The sequence below is a fragment of the Sorex araneus genome, chromosome 7, assembly GCF_027595985.1.
Source record: "Sorex araneus isolate mSorAra2 chromosome 7, mSorAra2.pri, whole genome shotgun sequence".
NCBI classification, from domain to species: domain Eukaryota; kingdom Metazoa; phylum Chordata; class Mammalia; order Eulipotyphla; family Soricidae; genus Sorex; species Sorex araneus.
In genome coordinates this window covers 65,944,747-65,957,517 of record NC_073308.1, presented here as the reverse complement: position 1 = coordinate 65,957,517, position 12,771 = coordinate 65,944,747, and the positions used below count along the sequence as shown (strand labels likewise).

The following is a 12,771-nucleotide window of genomic DNA, read 5'->3' as shown; positions in this document are numbered from 1 at the left end:
CTTCATTTCCAGGGAAGCTCACTGGTTTTCTTTCGTTTGTTTAGAAAGCACAAACACAACTGCTTCTGTCTTCAGGAGGTGGTGAGTGGCCTGCGACAGCCTGTGGGTGCCCTCCACAGTGGGGATGGCTCCCAGCGGCTCTTCATTCTGGAGAAAGAAGGTTACGTGAAGATCCTTAGCCCCGAAGGAGAAATGTTCAAGGAGCCTTATTTGGACATTCACAAACTTGTTCAGAGTGGAATAAAGGTTGGCTTTTTTACATTTTCTCTATCTTTGCTCTGACTCTGTTACTTCTGTTTTAATGTGACCCTCACTGAAGTTATTTCTTTGTAATAAAAGCATATTTAAGGAGGATGTAAGAGGACAAGAATCATTTTGGCAACCAAGCTGGTACAAGACCGTAAAACTTTTCATGTTATTTGGTGACTCTGAGTGCAATCATGCCTATTTATTTGACATGCTTGCCATATGTAAATGGCACATTATGATAATACTTCATTTTCTGAGAAATGTTCTTAATAGGAGTACTATTTAGAATTGTATATTAGCATCTGCTAGTAGAAACAGACTTTTGGTTGTTTTTGGCAATTGCAAATCATTCTTTTACTGCTTTATTTTTTTGTCAGTCATTTAAAAAAAACTCCTTAGATTGTGCCTTATATTATCCAATGTTTATAAGGTAAGTCAAATCTGATATCTGCAGTTAGCCCCTTTTATGCAATATAAGTACATCTCTTGTCTTGTTTTTCACGTTTTTCCAATTTGAATTCTCTTGTTAAACAATCTAACAGGTATGTAAATAAAATTTCCAGCTTTATTTCACAGGTGTAACATCATGAGTTGTGCTGGGTAAATTGAGGCATTTATAATTAAGGCACATTGAACATCTCATGGGTTTCCTAGAATAAAACAAAGCAACAGTATGAGTTGTGAAGAACCAGTTATTCTTTTCACTTACCTGGAAAGAAATCAATGAAGGGTTGATACTCCTCCATGCATATAGAAATATTTCCCAGCTCTCCTCCTTGTGTACATCAAAATTATACACGTGAACTATATGTAACCTAGTTACAAAACTACAGTAATAATGATGGGAAAAATATCAAAGCAGAAGAAATTAGTCAGAGACAAATAGCTCCCTGATATATTTTCACAACTATATAGGGATCAAATCAGGTCAGCTGCATGCAAAGCAAGCACCCTACCCATTGTCCTATTGCTCCAGCCCCCTGGGATATAATAATTTAGAACCCAGAGAATGATAAAGTGTTGGACCACCCATGCCCAAGTTCATGTTCTGATTGTGACAGTATCACCGGAACATGATACATTAATGAAGGACTTTTCAGGACTTTTCTAAGGGAAAGAAATTTAGCACCCACACACAGATCATTTGGAAAAAACGGTTTAACTCAGTAACTGTAAATTTCTCCTGACACAATTTTTATTATAATTCAAAGAAATTGTTAAAATTCTTCTAAAATGAAGGATTAGTGTTTTTCACTCCATATTCCAATAAACATATTCTGAACCAGTGAGAGTACAAGTGGCAAGGCCTTTGCCTTTCATTCAGCTGACCCTGGTTTAATCTCTGGCGCTGTCTGTGGTCCCCCAGCAAACACTGGATTAATTCATTACTTCATTCTGATAACTCAGTGCTGGTGACACCGAACAAGATACATAACTTGCAATTCATATATTGTTCTTACTGGGAAAGCAAACATACTCACTTAATAAAATTTAGGAAACATATTTGAAAAACCATAACCTACATATTTATTAGTTAACATTATTCCTCTCAGCATTTTATATATTACAGTGTTTTTACATTAAAATTAAGAACTTTTTCTGAACTCCAAAGGTAATGAGACTTCAGATTAATAAATGTGGAAACACAAGCACACATTTTCCTATAACTTTTGTTCCTTAGCAGCTTTAAAGTAAAACTGAAATCAAACCATATATACATTTTTTTTTAGTTTTCTTTTTCACTTAAGTAGTGTCATGAGCTTGTTCCTAGGTTTTTAACACTTTTTAAAAACTTTGTTCCTTTTCTCTTTGGGTGTGTATTCCATTTCTTATGAAGCATTTAACATGGTTCCAGTGTTGACTTTTTGCCATTGTAAGTTATGTAATTTACCATTTTTGTGTGTATTGTTTAATCTATTCATGAATGCTTTCCTTAATATTCATTCATAGAAAAAATATTAATGATAAAGGACATGGGTCATATTTAACATTGCTAATTTGCTCTGAAATTACTTTCAATGATATTTCAAACACGTTTTGAGTTAAAATGTTGGTATTAAAAAGACACACATAAGATGAAGGTGCACAGATGGCTAAGAAATGGAGACCTGAGGTTTTTTGTTTCTTTGTTAATTTTAGTGCTTGGAGAATGTCTTCCTTTGAATTCGGGTCATTTCAGAGAGCCTCAGTTTTCCTTTATGTCCATTTTTGGGCAGACTGAATGAAAGTTTATCTTCTCTGAGACATTTTATTCTGTTAATTAAAAAAGGTCCCAAGTCTATTGTGACAGACCATGACACAGGGTGTGGATTCTGCTGGCCCTCAGGAAGGAATTTTCCAGAAATCTCATTGGTCTTTCTTTTGTAGAAGAGTTCTGGGGTCTGGAGTCCAACCCTCAGTGTCCACAGCCTTTGACCTGTCATAAAGTGCTGCCATTTGCTTCCTTTAGTCTTCAGCCCTAGATGTTAGTGAGACGTGGGTCTTTGGGTCTGGGCTGTGTAGAGCACCTGGGCCACGCTCTTACCACTGCTACCGTGGCCTGGTTTCCATGGAATGTGTCATAGGTCGCTGCTTGGAAGACAGAAGTGGCATCTGTTGCTAAGAGGAGGCAGGAGCCCACACAGTTATGAGCTGATCCTATCGTTGATGCTTCTTCAGACTTCTTCAGACTTCTGAAATGAAAACGTTTCGTAGTCATTTTTGTTTTCAGGCTTCTGGACTAGTGAGTGTGTCCAGGGCATTGTCTGTGTTTGTCAAGGATCATCTTGCATGAATAATGCAAATAGGGAGATCATAAATAATTATGTATATCACTTTTAGACTTTCCATTTGAATATCTTAAGAGAGGGCAGGAAGCCTATTCAGCTAGCTAAGGTACTGGTTGGATATCTCCAATGGCTGATTAATAATGTATCCTAAACCCAAATGTCATATGTGTAAATGGAAGCCAACACAGTGGGGACACCCCGTGCAGCGATTCATGGCCTGTATGAGTATGCTAAGAGAAACATAAAGAGGAATTCCTGATTATAAGAACTTCTAAAAAAAATCTAGTGTTAGCTCTGAGGGCTCTGAAATTCTTTTTCTGCTAATTTTCACTTAAGAATTGATACAGCCAGTCATGTGCTAAGGGACTGGCCTTTTTTTTGGCATGGGACTGGACACGGTGAATCTCTTTAAACTCCTACGGGCTCTAATTCCTATAACTGCAGCAAACAGCTCATCATTCAGGAAACCTGGGTTATTCTTTTCTAAATGGGTCCCATCAGAAGCTAAAAATGCAATGTCTTGTTTTTAAACATCCAGATTGTGATACCTATATTTGTAGATCTTAGCACCTTGTGAATGTAATTATGTTTTACCAAGCAGAAGTTTTATGCAGAACAGCCCAATTCAGTCAGTTCTTGGACTGATTTCATTTTGCTAAATAAAAATACATTGTGGATTTGGATTTAAGGGACTAAATTCAGTGCCATATGAATTTAAGTTGCCCTTGCAAGTAGGAAGAGATGATTTCATTCACAGCAATCCCAGAAGATTGAGCCTAGTAAAAGGGCAAGTGAAAATGTGAATCAGAAATATGTTTTTAAGTTATGGAGTAATTTGGTAGTTTATTGGCAATTGTGCGTGGTGCCAGTTAAATATCAATATTGTCACTATGAAGAATGGCCTGACCTTCGAATTGGTTAATACACTATAAAGGTGTGTGTGTGTGTGTGTGTGTGTGTGTGTGTGTGTACATGAACCTGCAGTATTTATTCCAGTGTTCATTTATCCTAAGTTTATCTAGTGGTGGTTGGAGGTGGGGGGAGTCTTCTCTAAGGTACTGGTGATTTTAATCTTTAAATATAGTTTTTATCAGAATTCTGAACAAGCTTCAGGCAAGTAATCAAAGCAGCTTCAGCTGTCTGAAGTTCTATTTTGGAGGGAAGAAGAGGGAGTGTGTTTGGGCCACACCAGAGCTTATTCCTGGAACTGTGCTTAGTTCCTGGTCTGTTCCTGGTCTGTTCAGAGTACCCTGTGTGGTTCCTGGGGCAGAACTGTAGTTGGCTGTGTGCAAGGCACCTTATACCCCTTGTGCTATCTCTCCATCTCTGTCCAAAATCTTTAGGCATGATAGACCAGTGGCCTCAGGAATTGCCAACAGTATCACTTCCATGGAAACTTCCAACAGTGCTATTGCTCAAGGTGAATAAGAATTTCTAGGGTTGGAATTTATACACAGGAGTCTGTATAGAGCTTTCTCAGGGCGATCTCAGTGTCTATCTGATTTGAGAACCAACTCAGCTAAACTGAGCTGAATTCTCAGGCCAGGGAAACACTGAATGTGACACATTTTCTCTTTTGCAAAGTCTATTACGGAAATGATCACTGAAAGCTGGTAGTTGGGTGCCTGTTGTCATTTGCCTTGTACTCTGTCATTTTGTTGGCTCACATGCATTTCTTGTCTGCCCTGAGTATGGAGATAAACTAATAGCTCTAAAACCACCAGATTCTTCATAGTTTTAGGGAAAAATGACAATATTTTTGCTCTTAGCGATTAACAATAATTGACTAATTGCCCAGTGTTTATTATTTTTTAACCTGGTTTTGGTCTGTTTGGTCATCTCAGACTCAGCCAGTTGATCCAATTATTGTCATTTTTTTTCCTGCAATATTGTTAGGTCATTTGTTCTTCTAAACTTTTCCTCGATTACCTAAGATGTGGGACTGGAGTGATAGCACAGAGGGTAGGGCGTTTGCCTTGTACGCAGCCAACCCAGGTTTGATTTCTCCATCCCTCTTGAAGAGCCCGGCAAGCTTCCAAGAGTATCCCGCCCACACAGCAGAGCCTGGCAAGCTCCCCATGGCATATTCGATATGTCAAAAACAGTAACAACAAGTCTCACAATGGAGACATTACTGGTGCCCGCTCAAGCAAATCGATGAACAATGGGATGATAGTGCTACCTAAGATCTAAATCTTCACTTTGGAGGGGGTGGGTGTGGGGTGCAGCCTTCACCACAGAAGCTGCACCTGCTACCTTGGGAAGGCGCCCCAGGAAAACCACAACCCCAGTCTTATCCACTGTCCAGTTGTCATGGGTAGACCGTCTTGCTTCTCCAGTGGTTGAGCCCATTGAGGTGGGGATTTTGAGAGACATGGGTCCAAGCCCCCAGAGTATTTGGAGAGAGAAGCAAGATGTGCTGGAGCAAGCCTCAATGGACAACCTCTAAATTCACATGTTTGCCAACCAATCACATGCATCTTTCTGAGTATGAAAACACGATGAGCTGGAAATCCAGTGGCTCATCAGTCTGATGGGATCGGTAGGCGCCTTCTTTGCAATTTGTTCAAGGTCTGACCTTTCACATTTTCTTGTTTTTGCCTTGCATGTTATGCTTGCCCATGCAAGATTAGTTTAACTGAAAGGAGTCAAAGAAGAAATAAGAAATAGTTTACTTTTCAGAAGTAATATTGGATATCTCGTATGCATATCTAACATACAACAGTGAATGGGCCATGTAGCAGATGCGCCCAAAGAAAAGTAGAATCAACTTTGGGTCAGAAGAAAGCACGTGCATGTGTGCGGTTGAATGATTGCAGCAAAATGGATTTGGTAAATAGAACACAATTTATATTTGGCATGTAGTAACATTTTGGATCTCTCAAATTTGGAATTATTAAACTTCGCCACAGGCCAGATGGTACTGGGGTTTAGGTGCTGTGTTACAGGTACTAACTCCAGTTTGACCCAGTTTGACCCTGTTAATGTGTAAAGTCTTCCTCGCACTATTAGGAGTGACCCCTGAGCACTGTCAGGTTTGGTCCAAATAGCAAAAAAATAGATCAAGAAAAGAAATAAAACTTACTAGAGAAGCACTGTACTGGTAAAAATAAGCAGTAAATACATTAAAAACTCAAGAGTTAATTGAATAGACTTCTCCACACAAAGATTAAAAACTTGTAAGTCTTTTTTCTATTGTAGTTTAAAATTCTAATCCCAAACCATAAAATTAAAATGTAAACATAACGTTAGCTCTGCAAGTCAAATTTTAGTTATTTTTTGTACATCAGCATATTATTAAACCAAAGAGCAATGATACGCTAGTAAATCAAAGAAATTTTACTTTATTTTATTGAGTGCTGTTGACATTTTACATAGAAATGCCTGTGCTCTATAAAAAAAAGACAACAAAAGCTTATTTTTAATTTTAAAATCAGTTTAGCATCAGTTTAAACATATTGTGAATGTCCACAGAGAAATTGCGTTTTGTGAAGTCAAAAAGTCCCTTGGTTGTGTTAAACAATCTCAGCGCTGTTTGGTGAAGTTAACTTCCATCTCAGGCATCCTAATGCCTTCCTTTTGCAATCCTATTGCTAAATCCAGTTTAAGAAATGCAAGTGTGTCTTTGGTAGTAATTTTGCCCTTAAATTTGTCTGAGACTTGATAGGCAGAAACAGTACCTATAAACCTCACGGCAAAAACCAAGGCATCTTGACTCTGAAGGATGTCTCTACCGCCTTTGGCGGCTCTCTCTCATCGTTCCTAACCAGAAAGAGAAGATAGGCCTGCGGGCAGTGCTTTCCCATGGACTTTATTATCTAATGGAAAGAGAAGGGCTGGCACCAAAACTGCCTCCAAGTCAGGAAACAGCACGACTTTCCATTTTAGAGGCTTTCGCTGCTTTCAGATTAAAGGCATCTTGGTTTCTTGGTTTTGTTTTTTTTTTTTTTTTGCTTTTTGGGTCACACCCAGCGATGCTCAGGGGTTACTCCTGGCTCTGCACTCAGGAATTACTCCTAGCGGTGCTTGGGGAACCATATGGGATGCCGGGGATCGAACCCGGGTCGGCCGCGTGCAAGGCAAACGCCCTACCGGGCTGTGCTATCGCTCCGGCCCCATCTTGGTTTCTTAACTAAGACTCGTGTCTTCCAGTGACCACGTGGTTAGCAGGGCTTTTCTGCTCTTTCTTACTGTTTGGAACTTCTGGGTTGAAATCCTTGCTTGGCTTACTCTTTGCATGGATCACTTCAAAAAGTCCTTGCCACAGCCTGGCGAGGCATGCGTGAACATCCCATGTTACAGATGAAGAGACAGAAGCCCAGACATTCTTTGAGCTTCCCAACCAGCCCAGCTAACCATTCCCAGTTTCCATAGCATTGGTCCAAGGCCAAGCTCTCATGCACAGCAGTGCCTCTGTGGGAATATCTGAGGAGCCTGACGGGGTTGGGGGGAAAGAGGAGAGAGAGAGAGAGAGGGAGAGGGAGAGAGAGAGAGAGAGAGAGAGAGAGAGAGAGAGAGAGAGAGAGAGAGAGAGAGAGAGAGAGAGAGAGAGAGATTGGTGATAGGTGGTGCCCCAAAGAGACAGAGGGCCTACATCCTGAGCTTTGCCTCCTGTCTTGGGCTCTAGCCTGCAGCCGTTAGACTGCCCCTGGCCAAGTTACTTCCGGTTCTGTTTCTCAGCCTGTAGATTAGAGAGAACCAGAGATGACCCCTGACCCCTTTGTGCAGACTTTCATATGAGTCTGACATTCTTTGTGAATATTCATTATCACCATCATCTGTCACATTCACCTGAGAAGGAGGGAAAGGAAAGAACCCCTCCCTCCCACTCACCTGCTCCCTGGTATTTAAATTTAAATGCCCTTTAACTCCAAACCCAATGATACTGTATGGAAATCCTCTAGCCACCTTACTATGCTACCAGAATTATGTGGCAGACCACATTCTATCAATGTCTGTGATTGGGTTTTCCTTCATTCGAAACAATGACCCTCGCCTGGATTTTTATTTGGAGACCTAATTTGAGAAAGAAAACCAGTTTCATTTTTTGGCAGCAGCTCCTATGGACACAAGGCCTTGGCACTGCCAGCTATCTCGAGAGGAGTGTTCAAGCCCCGAGTTCTGGAGTGTTCACAGAGCCTGCACTTGATAATCAACTCACCCTGGTCCGCAGTCTCTGCGGCAGCCCTATCAGCGTTCCCTGGCTTTGATAGTAGCTTTCCCTCATCTGCACAGGATAGGAATGTAGGTCATTTATTGTGTTTATTTTGGAACATGGCTTGGGCCAGTCTTCTTAGAGTTAATAAATTATAGGATTTGCAAAGGAAATAACCTGGGACTGAAAACTCTGAAGGCATGTATTTTTATCCACTTGCTGCCGTTGCTTGAAGCACAGATTTAGAATGTTGGGATTTGGGTGGATAATTGGGCAAATTTCTGTGAAAGGAACATAGAAGAAAATGCAGAGACTGTTACTCAACCAAATATGTTTCTTTAAGAGGTAGATCAGTAAAATAGCCCCTGAAGTCGAGGAAGAGAGATCCGTTTTGGGGTGTGGGCCACATCTGGCAGTTCTCAGGGCTCTGCGCTCAGGGATAACTCCTGGTGGGACTAGGGGACTCTATGGGTGCTGGGAAGTGAACCTGGGTTGGCTGCATGCAAGGCACTACCCACTGCACTATCATTCTGGCCTTGGAAGAGACAACTTTATAGGAGACTTTCAAAGTTTCAAACTTTATAGGAGCCTTTCAAACAGCAGCAGCAAGTATAAATTAATTTTATGAGTGAATAGAGCTAAAGATCAGACATGGAGATGTACCAAGGTAAGGCTCTTTCTGACCTCCCTTTAGAGCCTTAAATACAGTGAACATTTCTATCACCTTGAGTATTCTTATTTTCTTGATACAAATAGTACATATATTGCTTAGTATTTGTTCAATGTTTTCTCTACATAGAAAAAACTCTTTTTTAAAATTTTATTTTATTGAATCACCGTGAGATAGTTACAAGCTTTCATGTTTGGGTTATAATCACACAATCATACAAACACCCATCCCTCCACCAGTGCACATTCCCCATCACCGATACCCTGGGTATACACCCCTTTCCCACCCTCCCCCTGCCTCCATGGCAGACAATATTCCCCATACTCTCTCTTTACTTTTGGGCATTATGGCTTGCAACACAGACACTGAGAGGTCATCATGTTTGGTCCATTATCTACTTTTGGCATGCATCTCCCATCCCAACTGGTTCCTCCAGCCATCATTTTCTTAGTGATCCCTTCTCTATTTCATCTGCCTTCTCCCCTCCACTCATGAAGCAGTTTTCCAGCTATGGGGAGATAGCTCAGTGGAGTGACTGCACACTTTGCATGCAGGAGGCCAGCTTTGAGTCCCACCCCACCCCCACTCCCCACCACTGCATTGTCGCAGAGCATGGAGCTAGAAGTATCCCTGAGCACTGCTGGGTGTGGCCTAAAACAACAAGAAGATAAATTTTACATTAATAGATTATAAAGATTATGTATTTGGTGTGTGAAGTATATGTGGTTTACCTATACAGTGCTATGTACATTCTAATGTATCTCTTGGTATCATTCATCAATTGACATCAGTTATTATAGATTGGGGAAGGGAGGTTGTTTGATTTTGGGCCACACCAAGCTGTGCTCAGCCATCTTTCCTGACAGTACATGGGGGGCCACATGGGTGGGATTGAACATGGGTCAGGCGTGTGCAAGGCAACTGCCTTAGCTGCTTACTCGAGTTTGTCATGTCTGATTATGTTGAGCTGTCATCGGACCAAGGTGGCTAGAATTGGGGACATTGCTAAATTTTTTTTAATGGATCACTGTTTAGAAATCAAAGTCAACTTTGGACTTTAGTTCCAGTAAACCTTGAAAAATAAGGCACTGTTTATTGAGACCATTCTGTCATGGGCTCTAGTGAGAAAAACTCAAAACCAATCTTCCTTTGAATCACTTCTGTACTTCTGTGCCGGCAAGAGTTTTGTATCTAGGTGATAATGTGTGTCGTTACAGTAATTCTTCAGGATTACCCCCAGGAAGGAGGTAAGACCCGTGCCCCTCAGCCAGTGAGTTTCCATCAGGCTTTCTCTGAGCCTACCATATACCAGTTTAAGCTCATCTTGTCACTCATTTTTAATTATTTTATGATCTCAAAAACTTTTAATCACAGAAAGTCATCATTTAAGGCAAACTATCCTGATTATCTTATCAGACATACATGTAGAAAGACATGAATGTAAAGAGAGACATCAGTGTATTTGATATGAACTAATATTATCATTCTTAGAGCTTTAAATCATTCCATCTTATTGTGACTCTGAATGCAATATTTGAAGCTTAGATAAACAAAACATAAGACAAAAATTTTCATGACCACAGAGTTGTTGAGAAAGGAATGCTCCTTACAAATACTCAAATATTGAATATCATGGCTTTCTTTTTAAGGGTAGCTAAATTCTTTGCCTTAAAAAAAAAATAATACCAAGAAGGGGCTAGAGTGATAGCACAGCGGGTAGGGTGTTTGCCTTACACACGGCTGACCTGGGTTCGATTCCCAGTGTCCCATATGGTCCCCCAAGCACCGCCAGGAGCCTTTCCTGAGTACATGAGCCAGGAGTAACCCCTGTGCATCACTGGGTGTGACCCAAAAAGAAAAAAATATACCAAGGAGCTGTTTCTGAATCAGTCCTAAAGTACTCTGGATCCAAACAGATCACAAATTTAATAAAATGACCTTGGTCTTCAGGCTATTTTTAGTTAGGAAAAACACACCTGTTCTAAAAACCTTTGCTAACCTTCAAACATTTTAAAAGGCTGAAAACACTGAGTGTAAAATGCTCATATATAGGGGAAATTCAGATGGAAGACTTCTTGGTAGGATGAAAGGCAAAACAAACTGAATTCTGATTCTATCTGTGGCCTTTTTGAGGAACGATTGGGTGATGGGGGCCCCCACGGTGCAGACTTCAGGTGGCTGTGAGCACACCTGTTCAGGAAAAGTGAAACAAAATGTGAACTGAATTCCCTCCCCACACAGCGTAGGTCACCAGGCATCTGCCATAAGTTATCAATTACCAGCCTCGCCTGAACTCAGCCCTGTGACCTTAGGTTGCAAACACCAACGTGGAGCTCATTCTCTCTCTTACTGAGACTGTTTCCCCCTCCTTCCCCACCGCCCTGAAAGCTTCTGTTTAAATCTCCAGGGCTTTGGGAGGTCAGGTTAACCCCGTGACATTAATAATGTATTTACACCCGGGCTTTCTCTGCACATCCCCCTGGGGGCTGAACTCAGTTGGGATTTTGTGACTTGCAGTGATGTGGCTAGCTCCCAAAAAAAGACTTACCCAATACTTGGCATAGTTCCTTAATTGCAAAAGGTCCTTAATTGCAGCTTAAAGACAGTGTCTCCTTGTGGAAGAAAGGTGGTGTGTGTGCCTGGGTGTGGGTCTGCTCTGAGCATTTGGCATTTGATGAAATCGCCCTCCCTAAAAGTTCCTGCACATGAATGTAAACAAACAGATGCAAACAAGAAAAGCCTTCTGGGCTGATGGGCTGTGGAACCGCTTCCTTTGGAGTCATTGTGCGAGGCACCTGTAGGGAAAGCTCTGGGTGATGGCATCAGTTGTCAACACTGGGGATCCCTGATATGTCACATGAGGTGGGCTTTGGGGGAGACTTAGTGGCGTGTGGTCCTAGCCTCATCCACTATAAGATTCCAGGGCTCGAGTGACTTGGAGCAATCAGCTTAATCTCCCGGGACGTTGCCATAATCAATCCTCTTTGAAGTCAGAGGACTGACTGGGCTAAATGATTCCCAGGTCGTTTGTAGCAATGGAATTGCATGAGATAGAAAATGGTGTCAGTCTCTCACTCTTCCCAAGAGAAGGGTGGTAATTATCAGGGGTCCCAAGACTGGGGAACTCCAGGCTTTCCAGGGTGGGATGGAACAGGAAGCTGGGGGGGGGGGCATCCTTTATTCTGCCTTGCATCAGGCCACAGCCTACACACAATACTGACTTTTAGACCATTCTCTCTTTTGGTTTTGGGGCCATACCTGATGATACTCAGAGGTTACTTCCGGCTCTGCACTCAAGAATCATTTCCTGGTGGGACTCAGAGGACCATATTAGATGCTGGGCGTCAAATATGGTCTGGCTGCATGCAAGGCAAGAGCTCTACACATGGTATATCTTTATGCATGGGGTAGCTATAACGGGATTAATAAAACTCTCTTATTAATTAATTCCATCTAATTAATATATATGTTAAAGAACCTTTGTCGGCATCTCGCAAGCCTGAGCCCAGTGCCGTCCCACTGCCCTGGACCCATTGGCACAGCCCCCTTAAGCCTGTAATGAGATTCTCCTGATGAGTAGGAGAGCATCACTCACCAGCTCCGTAAGAGCTGCTGAACTCAGCATGTTGGGAGGCTTTGGGTCCCCCTTAAGGGCTGGAAAATGTCCTGAAAGTGCAGGGACCACAGTCTTGCTAAATTTTAGAAACTGGTTTTGAAAGTGGAGCTGTCCCATGGCTACGAGGGAGCTGCCCTGGGTGTTTTGGGGAGTCCCATGTGGAACAAATAAGGTAGCCGCATGGAGCACCCAGGAGTTGGTGGGTGGAGGGGCGGGCGTGTGTCGGAGCATGAACGGGCTTAGCCCTTAACTTGGGAGTCCGTCGCTCCTGAGTGCTAGAGGGACTCCCTGGGGGATTCGAAGCTGCCGAGTG

At 41.9% G+C, this 12,771-nt stretch overlaps 1 protein-coding gene across 1 annotated transcript in view; it reads left to right on the top strand.

Annotated features, from left to right (window-relative positions):
* The window catches only part of HHIP (hedgehog interacting protein), a 95,754-nt gene that overhangs the window by 15,180 nt on the left and 67,803 nt on the right, over nucleotides 1–12,771 (top strand). The window contains exon 4 of the mRNA XM_004606198.3: nucleotides 45–246. Within this exon, the coding sequence (XP_004606255.1) occupies nucleotides 45–246 (202 nt within the window). The remainder of the gene's footprint in view (nucleotides 1–44; nucleotides 247–12,771) is intronic.